Source organism: Drosophila virilis, chromosome 4 (assembly GCF_030788295.1).
Source record: "Drosophila virilis strain 15010-1051.87 chromosome 4, Dvir_AGI_RSII-ME, whole genome shotgun sequence".
Taxonomy (NCBI): domain Eukaryota; kingdom Metazoa; phylum Arthropoda; class Insecta; order Diptera; family Drosophilidae; genus Drosophila; species Drosophila virilis.
Window position 1 is genome coordinate 12,119,548 of NC_091546.1, and position 20,175 is coordinate 12,139,722.

Below are 20,175 nucleotides of genomic sequence, written 5' to 3' on the forward strand. Positions count from 1 at the left end.
CCGAGTTATTACATAGATTTTGTAGCATTTTGTGCCCAAAATGTATGGGCACACACTGCCGGAGAGATACATGATATAGACTTTTGGGCTCTAGAACAGCAAGAACAACAATCGTAGCAAGAAGAAGAGCAAGCACGACAACGACAACGATAACATATTTATGATTCCTCGACGGCTACGCTTGCAACTTTGTATTTATGAGGCAGGGCCAAGTTTTGGGGGCAGGGTGCGGCCTGGTCTGTAGAGTGCAACTATGAAATATTTTTGGACTTTCCTTTTTTTTTTTTTTTTTGGTAAAAGCGAGAGATTATTACGCGATGCCAAAATATAATTTCCTCACTGTAAAAACTTTGCAAGTTTGGCAAAAACTGCCTCAAGAATTATGAAAAATGCTGCGGCAAACCGAGAGAAAAATGCGAGAAATGAAAATGGCGTGCGGCACGAAAATGTGCAACCAAAAATAAAAATAAAAATAACAAAAATGAAATAAAATTGTAAAAAACGGCGTGTAAAAATTGCCTGGGGTTACAATTTTGGCAGGCAGCCTCGCAGACAAGACTGCAAATTGTCTGACCAGTGGCATGGCCAGGGGGGGTTAGGCGGCCGTATAAAAGGGGCCTGCAAGTGCAATAAACGGAAAAGCGTCTGTCGACGTTGCCGGTTGTTTGGCTGTGCGCGCACTTTTAGCAGCCACTGTACGCTGGCCCCATTGTTTTGCCGCCGTTTTGTTTACTGGACGTCGCCGCCGTTTTTGTAGGCATTTCGCTACGTTTATTTTTTATATTTTTATCGCATTTTATTTCGCTTGAAAACAGATGAAAATATATATGTGTGTGTATAGTTTGTAGTTTGTGGAAAATTTGTTGCACTCTGCAAATAAAGCCCGGCAATTGTTACGGCCTCACACAGGCAACGGCAGGAAAAACAAATTTTTGAATTAAAGATAAATATTTTTACTCTCGTGAATTTGACAGGCTGCCAATATGTAGTATATTTATTATTTTAATATTCTGCTTTAATACCATTTTTAATTTTTTTTGTTTTTTAAAAATGCAGCTTTATTTATGTGCATTTTAATGCGCTTTTATTGAAGGTTTTTGCAATCAAAATTTAAAATTTCAAATTTGTCAGCAAAACGTTTTCCGAAATTGCATTTTCCAAGCCTGCGCCATTTAATTGCCAATGAAAACAAGAATAACAATCTCAATTAATGCCACATAAAACAAATCGAAGCAAACAATATTGAGACAATTAAAATGTGTATTTTAAACAGTCGCGGACATAAAAATCAGCCAGGTGGCCTCAAAGAAAATGAAACTGTGTCACATTATTTATGCGTCTCTTTGTCAAGCATCTAAAACTATGTTTATGTGACATGGAAAAAAAAGGGTGAAGGAGGGGGTGAATATTTCTCTTTGGAATTTTGAAAATGAGTTTTGTGAATTCTCAACACAAATTCCTGTTCTCGTATAAAAGTCCGATGGATAAGCATTTTAAAGGTAGTTCTAAGGTATAAAAGAAACAGGTAGAATAGGTCATTTTTAGCCAAAAGCTTGGCTTAAAGAAAACTCTTTGAAAACTCTGAGAACTAGTTCCAAAAAATGAAATTGAAGCGTTCAACGTGTGCTCCTCTGTTGTTCGTAGTATCTATTACATCTAAAAAGTGTAAATACTTTTCGTGGAATGAAAACCCATAAATATTTTGTTCAGCTGTCTTAATTAAGTTTTCCTAACTATTTACTTCCGAGCATGAGGCTAAGCATTTGCCATTATGACCTTAGTACAACAATTATGCCTTCAAATGTAAGCTTTACCCGGAACCAGCTTTATTTGTTTATTTTCAGTTTCTAGCTTTCCTTGTAGCGCAAAATGTAACTGAAAAAAAGCATTTAATTTTCTCTGTCAAACTCTGTCCGACTCTGTTGCTAATTTTATTTAAAGTTCATTGGAACTAGTTCAACAACTAGTTACACAAATTGACCGTTGCCTGCAGCTCTTGAAGGATTATTAGGTAAATCATTTGCATTATTTGTGCAGCCAAATTTGCCTCAGCTCATTGCTAATTTGACAAGAGTTTAAGGCTTTTAATTTAAGTGTTGACCCGCCGGCGTTTTGGTAGCCTGATTAATAGTCACGTGTTTAACAGACCCGAGCTCAGAGTCGACTAATAACTGGCCATAAATTGCGGCTGGCAGTGCAAGTGTTGGCCAATTAGCGGCCAAAATTGCACACAGCCACTTGCCAAGTCTGACGAAAACGCGTCAAGATGCAAAAACTGGACCCCAATTTACAGTTTTACAAGCGCTACATAAATTAGACGTGGCTCATGATAAAGTGCAGGGCTGTTAACTAGAAGTGTACAAGGTGCTAAATGGCAGCGATTATATAACATTGTAAAAATATAAAATAGCTTAGAACGAGGTTGTAGAGAATGCTCGACTTGAAGATACTATACAGACAGATATAAAAGAGTAAGTGGTATTTTGTGTAAGTTTTTATGGTATATGACGTGTATTCTATGTATATGTAGAACGATGTTGTAAAGAATGCTCGACCAGAAGATATCCTAAAGACAGACATAATGAAAGAACTTTTTATTGTAAATAATGCGTTGTATATGCAGATCTATATTGTAAAGAATGCTCGACTCGTAGATACTATTTATATAAATGTAGTGACTTATTATTTTTCGAGCAAGTATTAAATACTCAACCGATCTTTCCTATGATATGGTGCTTTGGTCTGGCCAATTTGTGCGTCCAACAATAGATGGTCGATAAGATACAAAATCGATGGGGTCGACAGCCGATATGTGTCTTTCTTAAATATACACTTGGTGACTATTTAAATCCCATCATTAAATCATAATATTAACCATGAAAGCATTTCTAAAACATATTTTTATTTAAATATTAAAAAAGAATCTTTAGTATTTTCCCACCTAAGCGCACATTTATTAACAGTCTTACTATCAGATTATTTGAAAATAATAATTATATTTACAACTCGCTTGTAAAAAGCTTACAAAACTTATGGACAGGCCCAACCCTAAGCAATTCTAATGACTCATCTTTAGTTCATTTTAACTTTGCCACCGGAATAACTGTAATTAGTAAACTTGGCTAAAACCATAAAGGCACTTTGAAGGACTTTCAGTGCTCGGGCGGAGTTGACTAATGTTTACACAGCCGAAGTTCTCTTGAACTTGTAAGGGTTCAGTAGCCAGATTAACGAAGCAACCAGCTGGCAGTACATCTTCTAGGCCACTTCCCCAAGACGCAGACCTAAACACATACTTCCCATTTGCTGTAGTTGGTGTTGTTGGTGCTGTGTATGCCCTTGTAAAAGGTATTATTATTTTGTTACCAAATGTGCGACGCATAAAAGTAGATAGCTCCGAATCGGTTAGGTATATATATTCTTGCTCAGTATCACCAGCCGAGCCGACTTTTCTGTGTGCTCTCAGTTTTATATCGTTTTATATCATAAAACTTTCTGTTTTATGGTTGTAGGCACAATTTATTAGTATTCGAATATATCGCAATTTTTAAAATTAAAAAACAATTGAATAACAAATTAAAAATATATGTAAAACAGCTATTTATATTTATATATATATGGGAGCAAAATCCAATCAAAATCAGAGAACTATATCAAAATAAATGACTTTCGATTAATAAGATCAGTTTTCTAATAGAAAACTTTTCGGTTTTTTAAAGCATCTGGATTAAGCCCAGCATTTACAAGCTTCATCTTTCTACTAAGTGTCTGCAAAATCTTCTCAAATCGGTCTACTATATCATATGGTTACTATAGGAAAAGTCTGTTGAAATAAGGCATAAATATTACCTCACTCTCATCCCACTTAGGGTATTTAAACTTCGAATTGCCGAAGATATCTTTTTTATTTCTTGTTCCGTTCGTAGTTTGGGTTTTTCTTGTCTGTGTCTGGCTTTTAATTTTGTACTTCCGATTGTTGGCCAAGACGGCAACAACAACACCAACAACAACAACAACAACAAGCCCACAACAGCTAAGACGCCTATTAATTTTTTGGGCTGCTCATTTTGTGCTTCCTCTTTTCATTTTCACATTGTGCAATTGTTTGTCTGCTTCTTCTTTGTATTTTTCATTCAGTTTTGTTTGTTTTTGGCAGCAATTTTTGGGGTCTCACTTGTTGTTGCCAACAACTTTATTAGCGGCGGCAACAAATTGTGTGATATAAGTTTTGACCACTGCCACGCCTCCCCCCCTCCGCCCCTTTCCTACTACTATATATGAGCCTCCAGCACTGAATGCTTCAGCGATTTACCGATTGCAACGCATTAAAAGCTAAAATTTTGTTGTAGTTTTAGTTGTTTTTGTTTTGTATTTGTCGCTATGTTGCAACTGTGCAACATTTTCCACATTTATTCACGCGCCATGTTGCTGTTGTGTTGTTGTTGTTGTTGTTGCTGCTTTTGGCTGCATTAAATTAAATTACACGCTTATAAGGTTGTTGTGGCTGGCTGACTAATCGTTGTTGTTGCTGCGGTTGCTGTTTACCTTTATAATTTATATTGAATCAAATTAGTTAAATTACATTTTGCTGTCTCGAGCCAAATGCGCTTTGTGGCCCTTTCGCTGCGCATTTGAAAATTATATTAAAATATTTAAATAGCATAAAAATAAATCATTTCCAGAGTTATTCATTTGAATATCATCCGTTGCGCATTATGACTTTATGTAATTATCCTTAACATAACTAATTAAAGCGAGTGAAGTGCGCTGCATAATTGTTGTTTGTTAGTTTTGCTTAAAGTTTCAGCTGCATTTGGCTGCAAGCTTTCAAAAGCTATTTTATACAAGACTGCTTTAATCGAGCTTTAAGTAAGTTAAGTTTTACAATTAAATCAATTTTTATTTGAGTTAAAGCTGTAATGCATTTAAGTCAGCTCTTTGTAAACTTCTATTGCTTTTAGACTAAGCTTTAATATTAATTTTGTTCTTGTACAATAAATGGCAATAAAATAACTTCGCCCTAAAGCTTTCTTCCTGCTAAATAAGTCCCCTTTGATGAGCTTAGAGCTTCAAGTAAATTTTTAATCATTTTATTTATGCATTACCTCGAGGTTGAATTAGAGCTTTCAAGACTTCGGCTGAGAAGTAAAGTACAACTTTTCTCTATTCCTACATCTCACATATATATCAGGTATATATATTCCAAATAAGCATCAACAGTCGAGCTAATGCAGCCATGTCCATATGTCCGTCCGTCTGTCTGTTTCTATGTCTAGTCTCTCAGTTTAAAACTTTGCATAGGTCCGTCTTTCAGTTGCAGGCAGTAAATTTGTCGGAATCGGTTAAATAAGAACTAACATATGCTTCTTGTATTGATTAAGATAGCTACAATTAATAATTAAAGCCTGCACGTGCTCTCCAAGCACTTAATACTATAGCGAATGCCATTTTGACTTAAATAATCGAAGTTGGGTTAAATGGAAACTGACATCAAGTGTGCACTATCGCTTCGTTCTGTCTGGCTGCTCTACCATCTGATTTCCCTCTGGGTTTTCACTTTCAAATCGAGACAGAGCCAGAAACGTTTTGCGTGCACTCGTATGTGTTTTGTTATGTCGAAAACACATTGAGAATAATGTCAATTCGTCTCCCCTTGGAGCAATGGCGAGCATATCGCAAATTGGCCCCATCATCGACATCATTATCATCATCATTATGCTCATAATGAGCATCATTGATGCCATATTTAAATTATGAAAAAGTTGTGCAAATCGTTTTATCGTTTATTCAAACCCTGAATACAATATGCACTTTATTCGATTTATTAAGCTTTGTGAATAACAAATAAAAAAGCGAAATAATAAAATTATTTCACATATCGAATTTCAGTTTATTTAGTCAACCATAAATTGACATCCCTCAACTAGTACGAAAAGTAAATATTTTTGCTTTTTGCGTGTGCATATTTAATTAACAGTCATTTACAGACTCATGAATCGCAGTGTTTGTTTTTTGTTTTTTTCAGAATTTGTTGCAATTTGTTTAAGCATTTTGAGAATTTACCTTTGCATAGTTTAAGTTAAAGAATTTTAGCTCTGTGCACATTTTTGGCTGTAAACTTTTGCGAATAACTAAAGTTAATGGCAAAGGATTGCGGAATGTCAGAAATTGCCAGCCTTTTCTTTTATTTGGCATATTTTACAGCTTTAATATTTAGAGTCCATAAAGTCTGTAAATATTATGCAATAAACTTTATTTATTTTTATTTTCCATTTTCCAGGTAAGCCACTTATTTCCATATGCACTCGTAACTATCTTCAGATTGTCGTAAGTAACGTTTGAAAAAAAAAATGTCATAAATTGAAATATTTACAAACATTTCCATTTCCATTCGATATGTCTCAACGGCAACGTCAGCCAATCGTGTAAGGCTCTCAATTTCAAATCGCAGCGACAGCTTCCGTAATTCAATAAATTTTTCATTGTATTCCATATTTCGTTTTCAATATACCCTAGCGTTGAGTTCGTTAAGGGAAAGGGTATATTTGTTGTATTGCTAACTGTGAAAGTAAAATGGGGAAAGTATCAAGAGATTTTATGCGATCCATTAATAGGTTTCGGCTTTCAACTTTTAGATGACTGTGATTAAACCTATTAATTATCTATATTTTATTATGAATTTTATAATTTTATTAGGGATTTACAAGAAATGTCACGTATATTTTATTTCACTTTGAACTATTCAAGTTCATTTAGAACAAAAATTCCGAAATATCCCAGAGATTATTTGGCTTTTAAAGTATTTATTAGTTTGTAAGTTGCTTCCTGAACAAAACCTGATAAACTAAGAGATTCCAAACTATAGACCCACAAAAATACTTGCAAAATGGATAAATATAGGGTATATTCGTTGGGTTTTGGAAAGCCAAAAAAAAGTTTTAAATTCCTCAGAGAAAGGTGTTAGCTCGGAGCAGATATTGGATATTCCACTCAGGTATTGTCTCTGCCTAATGCATCAAGCTTTAATCGTCAGCTAAAATTTGTGAGAATCACAGAGAAGGGTCATTCAACTCAGGGGACGTTTGCATATGCCATCAAATTCGTGAAACTTGCTATACAAATGTCGCTGTTGGATTTTTGTCGCACTCAATATTATTCATGTCGTTGACAGCTTCCAGCGACAATGAAAAAGCGAAACATGAGACCAGCCGCCCGGCAAGTGCCAGATAACGGCACATTGTGAGAACTGCTCCATAAAAAACTGCAAAATGCAAAACTAAAACTTTGTTTGACGCCAGCGGCAATTGCCAGCCACAGTTCCAGCTTCAGCTCCAGTTCCACTTGCAACTGCATCTTCAGTGAAGACTTATTGATAAAATGCGGTCCTGTGGCACTTGCGGACTGGGGATGGGGCTGGGACTGGGATTGGGATTGGGAAAAGGGGCATTGGCCTATGCGTGTCGCGCTGTCAAACAGACGCACACGCCCACCTTTCATTTCATATATGAATACAGACACAAGTATTTCATATCAACTGGTTCGCATGACTTGTCTGGGTATGGAGAGCGGGGAGGGGGGCAACAAATGGGCAGTGATTGCCTTGTTGCATAAATAAAACATTTGTTGCCACCCAAAATGCGACGACGACGACGACGACTTTTGTCCTGGGCCTTTGTCGTCGTTCTCGTCGTGAGAAACTCGTCGCACTCGTCGCTCTGCCATTTGATAAGGAGCCAGAGGCTGCTCCAGAGGCTGGCTGCAACTGAATCTCGAGAATATTGCAATATTTATCGCTGCAATTGAACCTTTCAATGGGCCGGTCATATATTCTGCCCTGACTGCAGGCAACAACTCATGTAGGCAGCCCCCCCCGGCCAAGAAAAAGGCTGCCGATGTGCAGCAGAGGGCGTTTCCTCCACATGTCGAGTGAGAAATTGAGAACTGAGCGCGAATTCCGATCAAATGTGGATGGCATACAATAATTTAATGCAATTTTATTGTGTGCAACATTTATCAAAATTGAACAGACAAAACTTATTTACAGCCCTCTTCTGTATGATTTACTTCACAATAATTATGCCATAACATTTTGAGCGAATGTTTAAAATATGTCGACAGATCAGAACATTTCAATTGGGATTATTTTCTGAATTAAAAAAATAAAACAACATTAATTGTTATAAATTATATTGAAACACTTAGTTAGGAACGATTAACCCTTGAATAAATTAACGATGGAAATTTTTAAAACTCAATACAAAACGCATTTAAAGATGGGTAGTATATGAAAAAGCTGAATTCAACAGGGAGTATAAATCTGCTTCGAATTATATAAGTAAAATTCAGACTCTCAAAGGAAATGAGTACTAAATCTGGACGATACTATAAAGGACAAAGGACTGACAGATATATCTAGCAAGATGTCATACATTAAACGATACTTATTTTTCCACAGAGTCTGGAAACCTGACCTTGAAGGTGACGAAGACATCTTTAAAGGCAAACTTTTGTTGACTTTATTGATTATGATGTTACCGTTAAACGTCGGTGGGCTTAATTAAAATGCCCAGGTGGCCATAAATATTCCAATGATATAGACCGAAGTTTAATTAAACTTAGCAGCCATTAGCGGGCAGCCGACCCGCACCCCTCATCACGTGCCCCCGTCCAGTCAGACAACAATTTGCCTGTCATTACGGCATCCGCGGCAAAGGGAAACTGTAATCACGAGTGAGAAATTTGTTTGACCCGCCGAGAGCCATAAAACAACAAGTAAGAATGTTTTCATGTAACCGACTGCCTCATACCCTTGTTCAAAAAGACATACTCGGTTCGATCTTAAGACGAGCACCTTCCAAATTCCATCCATTTAAACCTGTAAGCGTAGGAGATATCGTTTTTTGGGCTTTTCTACACAGCCAATATACTCTTCTCGCTTCGCGAATAGTGTAGCAAAACTGACCTCGGGACATGCCACAATGGTGCGCACCTGGCATGCTTTTGCCTAGCCACAGGTGCTGCCAGTTGTTGTAGTTGTTGTTGTTGTTGTTGTTGTTGTTAATTTGTCTTAAGCTTTTGCTGTTTTGGCAGCCATTTTGTTGCCTGTCAGTGGCAAACATTTCAATAAGCGCACAAATTCGAGTCTATTTTTAGGCGCACTTTGTGCGCAGCCAACGCAATTTACTGAGCGAAATTGGTAAGAAGCTGAATTTTCCTGGAAAAACAAGAGGGCTGCATTTGGCAAAACAAGCAACATTAATTGGTAGAGTGTCAATTGCTGGAAAGCAACGTGCCAAGCAATCAACATTAAGATCAAAAACATGAACAGCCCCGTACACTCACACATGCTCATGTAATTACAGTCAGTGTGTGTGTGTGTGTATGCGAATGTACATGTATGCGGAAGTTTCTTTGTGCTTAAAGACATTTGCAATAAATGTACCTTATATGGTACATTGATGCAAATAAGTACTTTTATCTTTTGGTTTAACATTTAACATTTAACATTTGTAAAAAACACTCTTTGCACATTATGCAAAACATATAAGAAATGTGTTTCAATAATGTTTACATAGGAACTTTATTCATTTGCTTTTTTTGAAATAGGTACATTTGATCAAATTTGGTACATTTATTTGCGAAGCTTTAATGCAGTACTGCGTCTCCTCTGCGCAGCAGTCTCTTTTTCAATCACGCTCTTCCACTCATTCGTTTATTTGATCATTTACACGGCCCACCACACACTCACACACACACACACGCACACCTGAAAGTTTGCCCAACGACCCCCCACGCCGTTTACGTACATACAAAGACCAACAAAAGTTCACAGGTGTTGCTTGCCCTGCGGTCGCACGCACCTGCAAGCGTTAATCCATTAAAGGCTCACATTACAAAACACTTTGTCAATTGAACAATGAAAAACAACGTGTACCAAAGTTGACAACATGTAATTAATTAATTGGTAATTGCCAATCTGTGAAACTGTGATCAATTGGGTGTGACCAGATCTGTTGAATTAAGCTTGCTCGAGTAATTTCTGACTATGTCCTTGACAGTATTTTGCCCTTTTCATTGTACTTACTAAAGGTTCTTCGTCTCTCTCGCTCTTACACTGAGGCTCTGCCAACAGCACGAACGTACATACATACATATGAATGTATGCAAATTCATATGCATACGTCACGACACCTGTTGTTGTTGTCGTTTTGTCAATGCCACTTTGTGCCCGCCATTTGGTGGATGTTGATCAAGAGCGCAATAATTTGATTGAAAAAATATGCATTGGAATTGCCTGGAAGCAGCTGTCTGCTATGTGCACCAATGGCAACTGTTGTTAATTAGATGTGACCAGAGGCCGTTAACAGTAAAACGGCCAGCAGAAGTGTGGTCTAATCAAAGGAGCCAAGGGACCACCCAAGGCGCCGTTAACAACAGTGCGGGCCATAAAAATCAGCAAAGGTGACAAATGCAATGGCCTGGCAGGCAGCGCTCGGACAGGTTGGCACATTAAAAAAACGGCGGCTGCGACATGACCATAAAACTGCGCCTCGATGCGCCAACTAATTGACGTTCGGTCTTGTTCGAGCCTGGCCCGTTGCCACAGAGAGACAAAATTGAAATTAATTAATATATATTATATATATATATATATATATGTATATATATGACTGATGAATTATATCAATTTGGTTGTCAACTTTTGCGCTAACGAGCTACGCGGCGACCAATTAAAATACGCAAATACCATAGATAGAGAGAGGGGTGGGGAGGGGGTATCTTGGCAGTTAAACGTGACGCGTCACTGGGCGTGGCTTGGCATGTGGCGGTACGTGTGTGTGTGCGTGTGTGTGTGTGTGTGCGTGTGGTCGCATTGCGCATATTTCAATAAACATTTGGAAGAGAACCTTTTAACATTTTTACACCTGACGACCGTTTTGTTGTGTTTTGGCAAATTAAAAACACATTTTGTAACACGTTTTGAAGGTGTTGCCAGTTGTTGTTGTTGTTGTTGTTGTCATTGTCTCTGTTCACACATGTCGTGTTGTCCTTTGGGCAGGCAACACACCTAGAAGCGGACGAGGTCACGAATCATTAGACAAAGGAACATCGATTGAGTTGAAAGGTCGATTTACATGCAACGAAATGCTGCTTAATTGCCTTTGAAATTCTGAACTTCAGAGAGAGTCGCAGGATTATTTAAGCTATCTACTGGCAAACAATGCTTTAAGTAATTCTTATGTGTATCGTCAGGAAGATAGCTTGACGATACTTAAAAACGGACTTGATAGCTAAAAGAAGCGATTCAAATGAGATGTCAAAGGGAAAAGTTTATGGAAAGGAAATAATGGAATTTGCAAAATCCTCAGGACCGTTCCAACAAAGTTATATACTATTTCTATATAATGTTTTCTTTTCATTGATCTGCTCAAAAACGTCTCTCCAAGTAATTGCTGGCAACTTTTTGCAAGGCGCTTTAGAAAATTGCCGATATTATTTCATTATTGGCTTTTCTCGGTGGCACTCGAAACTTGGGTTTTTCCAGGAAAAAACCGCAGACTGTGCGATGATTTTATAAACTTTTGAACTCTTGGCATTGGCATTCATGACTACTCAGAAATAGAAACAGCTTAAAACGTTGTCAGGATGAAACTTTTGCTCACAAATATTTTTGCATACATAGAAAGACTAATGGGCGCAGAGCAGGGAAGGAAAAAGTTGGGAGGGGCAGCGACCGGGCTGCAGCTGACCAAATACGAAATGTCGTTGCGAGACAGGATCTCGTTTAATTGAAAAGAATTAGCTCAGAAACAAGTTGGTATGCAAATACGAGCACCAGCCCAAAACCAAAGGCAGCCAGGAGCAGAGGCTGAGAGGCTGCTAGTCGGAGGCTTAAAATTGGCATTAAAGCCAACATTTTTGCATGAACAGGACACCAGAGAGGTTCGCAGAGGGGAACTGGGAATTGGAGTTGGGCTGGAAAATCATGTGTCAATGTCGAGCTCGAATGAGGAGTGCGGAAGGGGGGGAGGAAGGGGCTGGTTAACGACTGGTAAGGCCGTCAACGGCCGTTCGCAACGACGATGAGTTTGTCAACGTTGATGAAATGATGTCTATTCGACAGTCGCACACTCGCACAGTGTCTGCTGTCTGTTTCTGTCTGTCTCTCTGCATGTCCTGTGTGTACTTGTAAGGACTCGCTGCGCACAATGCAGCCAGCGTCGGGACATTGCACTGTCTGCTCCGGGCTCAGGCCTCGTTTTGCGCCAGCCACCAGCATGTGAGTTGGCAACTTTCTCGGCTCTTCTCTCCTCTCTCTCTCTATCACTCTCTATCTGTGCCTTGCCTGCCTCAGCCTTTGTGTGTGCCCTAGCATTAAACCCTCGCTACGGTTTAAAGGTTCGCTCGGGGTCCTTTTACTCCATACTTATTAGTTTCACATTTTTATTTTCCGTTTTTCTTTTTCATTCAATTATATCTCTGGCTTACATCTTGTGTCTGCTCGTGAAACCTGTTTTTCCCCATAGACATTCAATTATCCAAACTGATTTTCCGAATGTGGCTCGAATTAGTTTGTCAATCTCTGAAGTTCACATTAAATATGCAACTCCGTCTGAACCCTGCCTCAATTCTGAATTGTTAAGCTAGCAGAAAAAAGTAACAAGCCCTCCGCCGCCCTCTCAAGATTCTGCCTATTGCATTGGTGCACTGCAAAAAAAGCTTGTTGCATTTTTGCACTCGAAGTTGGGCTGGGCTCATTTTTGCTGGCTGTGCTTAAATTTCATTTGCCGCATTAAATGGAAAATTATATTTGTATAGACCTCAAGGGGTTTGGGCTGCACTAAGACCCGTTCAAGTGCTCCGCGGGCTGCGGGGTCTGGAGTTGCAGCAAAGTAGCAACAGCAATTGAAACGCTCTGCAACTGAGCAGGGACGAATCTTAAATACCCTAACACAATCAAATTTAAATTTTTTAAAATATATTTCAACCAATTATAATTGACTTTACATATATGTAGATTACAAGCTATCATATAAAGCTTAAATTTGATAGCAAATAGGAATTAGTTTGAGTAAAAACTAAAGCAAACCTTTTTGATTCTCGTTTTATGGAATCAATCATTTTTGGTCGCCATTTAGCTTTTTTACGCTTAAAAGCTTAACAGTTTATGCCAAAAACAATAATAAACAAAATAATTATAAATAAACAATTGTAGATATTTAAATAATTAAAAACGTTCAAGTTTTTTTCAAACAAAACACTCAACTTTTAAACGACTGTAATCATTTTGTTATGTGATATAGTAATCTGATACGGCCAATGTAAACTAATTTATTGCCAGCAGCAGAAAAAAATGCATTTAAATAAAATTTTCGCTAAATAGCTTCAACTGTGTACGAGTTGACATAGACAGGGAGACCTTACATGGATTTAATGACTCATTCGAAAGGCTAAACTTTAGGTTATTAGATATCAACTGTAAGATATTGCACTATCTGGCAACATTTGAAGAGTCGAAGTAGTAAGGTTGAAATTAAAGATAGTCTCGCAATTATTACCTTAATTTTAGGAGTTTTACATATTACATGATTTCTCAAGCCGACTCTTAATGCTTAACATAATCAATATTAGCAGATTTTCATTGTTGTATTAGTCATATTTAAATTGTGCTTTTGTATTAGACACAACTAATATAAAGACATTTGCTTTTGCATTTATCGTACGACATCTGCAACCTAATTTATTTGAATAGCTTTATGACTAAAACAAACTGAATCATAGTCAGATCACTTATGTTTTCCTACGAAAAATGTAAGATATACTATATAAGTTATTAATGAATACATCGATAATAATCTATCTATTTCTCATGATTAATAAAAGCATATTTGAGCAGAATAATGTCTTGTGTATAGCTGAAATTGAAATATCCTGATGTCATATTAACTTTTTTATAGCATTAGATTTAAACACGACCAAGCCATATCCTGACTTTTTTATGGGATTATATAATGCCAGCACGCAAAATGCCCTGGGATTAGTGTATAAAAAGTGCTGACTGCAACGACGACGATGACATTTTAATTATGTGCGCCTCGAAGGCAACTGTGACTAGCGGCTGCATTAAGATGGGGCTGCAACTCTATGGGTGCGGCGGGGCCAGGTTTGGGGAGGGATTGGTAAATAGGGTACTAGCCGAGACGCTTGCGAGACAGTTGTCGCTTGTTGTTACTGCACACGATGCAGCTTGTCGCTGGCTCGTTTAAATAGGGGCTGGTTTGGACGGGGCTGGCTTTAGGGTCTCAACTGTGTTGGGTTCGCAAATGAAAAGTGAATTCAAAACGGAAACATTGCGAAAAATGCGCCAATGCAGCAAATGCTCGGGCAGCGCGTGGGTAGGTTCGTCTAGGCTTCGTTTATGAATACAAACATATTTTCTGCTGTGTCATACACTGAGCGAAATGCGCGAGTGAGAAAAGCATGCCCAGATGCAATTAAACATTTAAAAAGCTCACACACTCACACAGGGATCTGTGTATTATGCGCATATGTATTTGCAGTTCATTAAATGATGTTGCGACCCAACTAACCCCCAACAAAGCCTCACGCTCAACCCGAACCTAACCCGACCCAACCGAACCCCACTTCCTGCACATTCGTAGCCTGCTCTCAGAATGTTTGCAAGCTTTGGCGTAAATTAACAAGCGTAACAAAAACCAACTCGCACACACATATACAACACGTTAGAATGTATGTTATACAAGTGACTGACTGGCAGATACCCTGTATGCAGCTGCTCTTACTCATATATAGACATACATTCATAATAACAGATATCACCTATTTTACAGAGTTTTTAAGAACAAAGTAATTTAAAACATAATAATTTAAATAATTGTATATTATATTTTATATTTGTTGCTGAGATACATTCCAAAGTACTTCTTGGTAAATATAAAATAATATTAAAATGAATCCTTCGAGAAGCTTAACTTCAAATGTGAATTGTAAATTTCTCTCTTAACAGACTGATAGATATTTCCACCTGATGCAGAATCCTTATGTGGTCAGCCTTCCGCCTGTTACATACTTTTACATAATTTTGTTATACCCCTTTTGTACACATTTCAAATGGGTACAGGGCATAAAAATGTTTTTAAAGGGTGTCGCCAGCGTTGTTGGCGCTGCTCTTGTGGGTGGCCAGTTGTGAACTGACTGAATGAGCATTGGCGGGCTGTGGGGGATTGCGAGGCGGGGGTGTGGGTGCTCCCACAACAATTCACAAACTGGCAGCAGCCGAGGCCTGGGTTAATGTACTTTCTGCAATGGCGGCGTCTGCTTGACTGGCAGCTTTCCCAAACTTATTACCCACGCCCTCCCACCCCCCCCACCACACTGCCCCGCCCAGCGACGGGCAAAGGCCAGAGCTTGTGCAGCTACCCTCGGTAGCTGCGTTAAAATGTTTTATTTAGCATACACAAAATGTAATTCTAACATTTCATTTTTTGTAATTGCGGAAATTTTCATTGAAAAGAATTAGCTATCAAAATGTGCAGCCAATTTTTGTTGTATCTGTTCCATGTGTGGGGTCGGCACAGAGGTGAATGCTTCCAAACAATGTCAGGGTCATTTCAAGTCGAATATTGCTGAATTTATGCGCAAACAAGCTTTTCATCAATTTCCCTTAAAGCGCAGCTTCCTCTCAATTAAAGCCAGCTCTGTTGTGTGAGCAGCAACAATTTTACTGCAAAGGCAAAAACGAACGAAACTAATATTTCTTTTACTTTTACTTAACTTGTCCTTCAATTTATTATACCTATGCGTTTGTTATTATGTGTTGAAGGTGACATGTTCGACCGTAAAAAGGATATATACTCTAGATCAACATCAAGAGCCGAGTTTATAGGCGTCTATGCCTCAGTTTTAAAGCTATGATCCTCAAGCTTTGCATAGGTCCGTCTTTAAAGCTGGGTACGATATTCTTGGGTCAAATTCATGTTAATAGGGTACCCTCAAATATCCATATTCCCTATTTGTAATAATAACAATATCAAGCTTCTATATATATGAGAAAACCACATATTTGGGTATATTATTTTATTGTTATTTCCCTCAACGCTTCGCAGTTATCGCATATGTACATATTTATTGTAATTTCCGTAGGTGTTCCTGCTACATTATGTTCTTTTTACTTAATCATATGCAGGGTCTCACAAATTTATAGTTTATTTGTCGCATTCTCTATGGTTTGTTGCTGTCAATTCATAAAATTATGTAAATTTTATATGCATTTTAAAGTCTCCGCCTCTAATGTATCCAATCAAACTTTACCAATTAAGCGAAGAAATGGAGAAAAAAAATGTTAAAAAAAAAAGTAAAACTAAAAAATTATAAATTCAAACAAAAAAGTTGAAAAAAAGTGTCCACAACCCTGAGGGTAGCACGGGGTGTCGACAGCTCAGGGGTGCTCAGGCTCAGGGGTGAGAGAGCGCGTGCGCGCAGGCGCCTTTGACACCTGAAGGCGAGCAATTGCAACTCGAGCAGGGTGCCGATATTCTAGGGGTACGTACCCCTGGGTGCAACCCGCCTAGCCACGAAGTGCGCTTGCGCTTGCCACTTGAAACGAGCTGCAAATTATAAAATCATAAAAAAGCACTATCTGAGGCGCAATCAAAAAGAGAAGAAAAAAAAAAGCTGGGTAGAGTGCGTCGTCAACTTGGAACGACGACGTTCCATAAACAGAGGCGCAACTAATTTGCATAATTTTTTGAAAAAAATGAGGAGAAATAGAAAGAAAAAAGTGTAAAGATGATGTAGAGGAAGGTGTACGAGTCGACGAAAGTGAAATAAGTCGGGGGGAGTTCGGGTCCTCAAGAGTTGGCCACAAGTAGCTGATTATCATTAATTTGTATGCAAACTCAGGCGCACAGGTCGAAAGACAATAGAATTATGAGGTGTTGAGCGTTGAGTTGACTAGCGGAACGTCTATAAAAACCCAACCTACAACAACAACAGCAAGAACAAGAAAAACCTCAGCGAATGGAAACAGAAACAAAGTCAGAAACAGGGCCTAAAAACCCCGCTGTGCTTGTATCTTAACCATCTCGTCTCGCAGCGCCTAGTTAACAGCCCAGTTTTAAAACAATAGATAGAAAGTTATGTGTTTCATGGCTAAATTTGAGTTTTGGGTTTGAAGATGCCAAGCCAAACGTAAACTTGGCCAATAAAGCGGCTCAAAGGCAGCTCGGACTTGACTAAGAATCTTTAGCAGGGAGTTTCAATTGTGACCTAAGCAAAAACCCAGTTAAACCGAGGAAGTGGAAATGATGTTGAGGTTTTTCTTTTCCTCCCAAAAGGTGAAATTGAATTTTAATGTTAGAGCAGACAAGGCAAGCTAGTTAGCCGAGTAAATTGGCCTAGGTAAGGGTGCGTTGAGTAAGGCAAAGAAACTTGTGTGAGGCGTTCTCGTTTATTTTACGGATGAACTTAACTTATTTGGCAATTGATTGAGTCTGTTCAGATAATACTTAGTGCTGTGGAACTTTTTTCTGAGTGAAAACTGCGCGTAATCATGACAAAGTTTCTGCGACTGCCTTTATTTATAAAAATGCACTCAATTATTATAATAAGGTATCTTAGAATATAACAACAAAGAGCGTGAGTTTGAGTTTCGTTTCCGTCGATTGACGTGTTACAATTCACAAAGAGTTTAAACCTTGAAGCAAATGCAAAGCGGCAATCGATAGCTTATTAACAACTTAAGCTGATAAATTAAAGATGTCATTGAGTGACATTTTACATCTAGAATTTGGCTGAAAATAATCATTATTCATAATAGATTCATATTAATTACGCTATTTGTGTATTCTAGACCAATGTAAATTCTCTATTCGCAAAGGATTTGAAGTCTGACATGTACATATAACATAGATCATAGGAGTTACCTGTATCGCTTAACTTGCTAAATTGCTGGAGAAAATTCCTTTATAAGTTTATTACCAGCTGATTTGTTTAGCCTTTTCAAGATAACCTCTGTACTATCTCCCCGTGTACGCACACTGTCAACTTTGATTTTTCTCACAGTTTGATTGGCCCTTGTGATCTACCCTATAGGGCTTTAGCTGATATCTGATCTGTCGGCTCACTGGCCTGACAGTTCAGGTGTTAATGACTCCTTTACAAGCAGAACGCGCAAGCGCTGCCCATTGTTAGAATATTTTTTGCATGCCCGAAGTCCGGTTGAGAATTAGTATGCTGCTTTAGACGCGAGCACTTTGAGCAAAAGAAGAGGTCTCCGTAGGCCTATTGTTCTGGCCACCCCAAAAACAAAAGGCGGGCAGGCCTTTTGTGTGGCACGCTCATATCCGGTAGCCGGCCGGTGTCGCTATAATGCCATATTATGGCTTGATAAACTCAAAATGGTATGTGACTGGTTCGTTGTTGCTGCCTCTGCAACAACACGCATCGAACATGTTCGAAGCGATCGTCGCTCAGTTCCGGGGTTGAAACGCGTCTCGTCGCGCTGGAGTTGGAAGTTGCAGTCGAGCCTCTGGAGTTATCGCCGCCACGCATAGACTTCAGTTTGAACGCATACGTCGTGCTGTTAGGTTGTATATACGCGGGGTTAATTGGGATTTTCTTTTAAGCCGTTGCAAACGCGAAACTACGAAACGAAACGAAAAAAACGCAAAAGTATCTCAACTGTAGCAACTGTTGTATCTATGAGATGCATAAGAATTTGACTTAAAATAAGCTAACATTAACTATTATGTGCAATACAAATGCTTTTTAAAAGTCAAATAACCATTAAAAACTACCTGTTTCAAGAACGAAATCAAGGAAACACCACTTTATACTTGTGTTTCCGTCTGTGTGTGTGTGATTTGACCTAACCAAACAAAAGATCGCAGAGTGAAGATTCAATTTAAGTGAAATACCTGCTTGAGGAGAGTGAAAGAGTGAGAGAGACAGCGTGTGTATTCAATCTGGGAATTCGACTTTCCTCTCTTGGTTCTCTAACCTTTCAACTGTCTACTGACCCAAACTATAATTCGCTGTGTTTACCTGCGTGAGATCTTGAACAAAATGAAATATCTAACGCATACACATAAGGAATCCTACACATTGGTTGCCCGCAAACGCTACATGAAGAACCTGCTGTACGTATACCATAATACCCAAAAAAATATATGTAAAAATAAAAATAAAACAAAAAAAACTATATATCATTTCGATCGGAATATCATGTACAAATATTGACGCGCGTCGCGCTGTGACATATGCGAATATTATGCAAATTGGCCAGGAAAATGTTTTGAATACGAAATGCGCTTTGATTGGACGCAAAAATGTTGCAAATTTTGTTTGAAGGGATACGCATAAAGCGCATTAATTAAATGCAATTCAATTTGCGGCGGAACGCACTTGAAAAACGCGCCTCGGCATATTATGTAATATGCCTGCGAGATGCGCATAAAATATGTTAATTTATTTCTTTTTCATATTATGCAAAATGTCAGGCTTTTGGCTGTTGTTTGTTTTGCTTTGCTGCCTTTTTCCCTTTTGTGCGGGGTGCAGCAAACAAACCGCAAATGACAAAAAAAAAAAAAAAAAACAAATATAAATGAGAAAAATTTGCACATGAGTTATGGCTTATCAATGGAAATTTCTGATTAACCGAGTACTGAGAGCTCTGGCTAATTTTCTCAACCCTTTTTTCCTTTTGCCCCAGGCCGGGCAACGCCCGAAACGCAGAAAATTTTCTTTGTCAACTTTTGTCATTTTTCCCTAAGACGGACGTATGTTAAATTCCTTTGATTGTTAATTAAATTTATGATTAATGAATAGTTGTCCCAAGACAGTGTTGTTAATACGATGATGCTGATGATGATGATGATGATGATGTTGCAGTTGTTGTTTGCTCAAACCCTGTTTTCTATCATGCACAACAAACAGCTGTTTATTTATACAAGGCGCCCGAACAGGGACCAAAATTGTAAGGCGATACCTTAACCCAAAAAAAAAGCATGTCCCTTAACCCTTTTTTTACCCCTGTGCAAAATTTCTGTTGTTGTTTTTTTTTTTTTTTTTGCAAATCAGCAAAGTCAAGAAGAGTCTGGAATTTTGTAATTCCCTCATTGCTTATCAATTTGCGGGCATCGTTAGTTAGCACCG

At 38.3% G+C, this 20,175-nt stretch overlaps 1 protein-coding gene across 4 annotated transcripts in view; it reads left to right on the plus strand.

Annotated features, from left to right (window-relative positions):
• Positions 1–20,175, plus strand: part of RapGAP1 (Rap GTPase activating protein 1) — a 108,468-nt gene that overhangs the window by 31,258 nt on the left and 57,035 nt on the right. Inside the window, exon 1 of one of the 4 annotated variants that reach the window (XM_002052045.4) lies at positions 18,602–19,160. The exons of the other annotated variants lie outside the window; for them this stretch is intronic. Within the exon in view, the coding sequence (XP_002052081.1) occupies positions 19,087–19,160 (74 nt within the window). The 5' untranslated portion in view covers positions 18,602–19,086. Of the gene's footprint in view, positions 1–18,601; positions 19,161–20,175 lie in introns of those variants that run through there. 4 annotated transcript variants of the gene reach the window in all.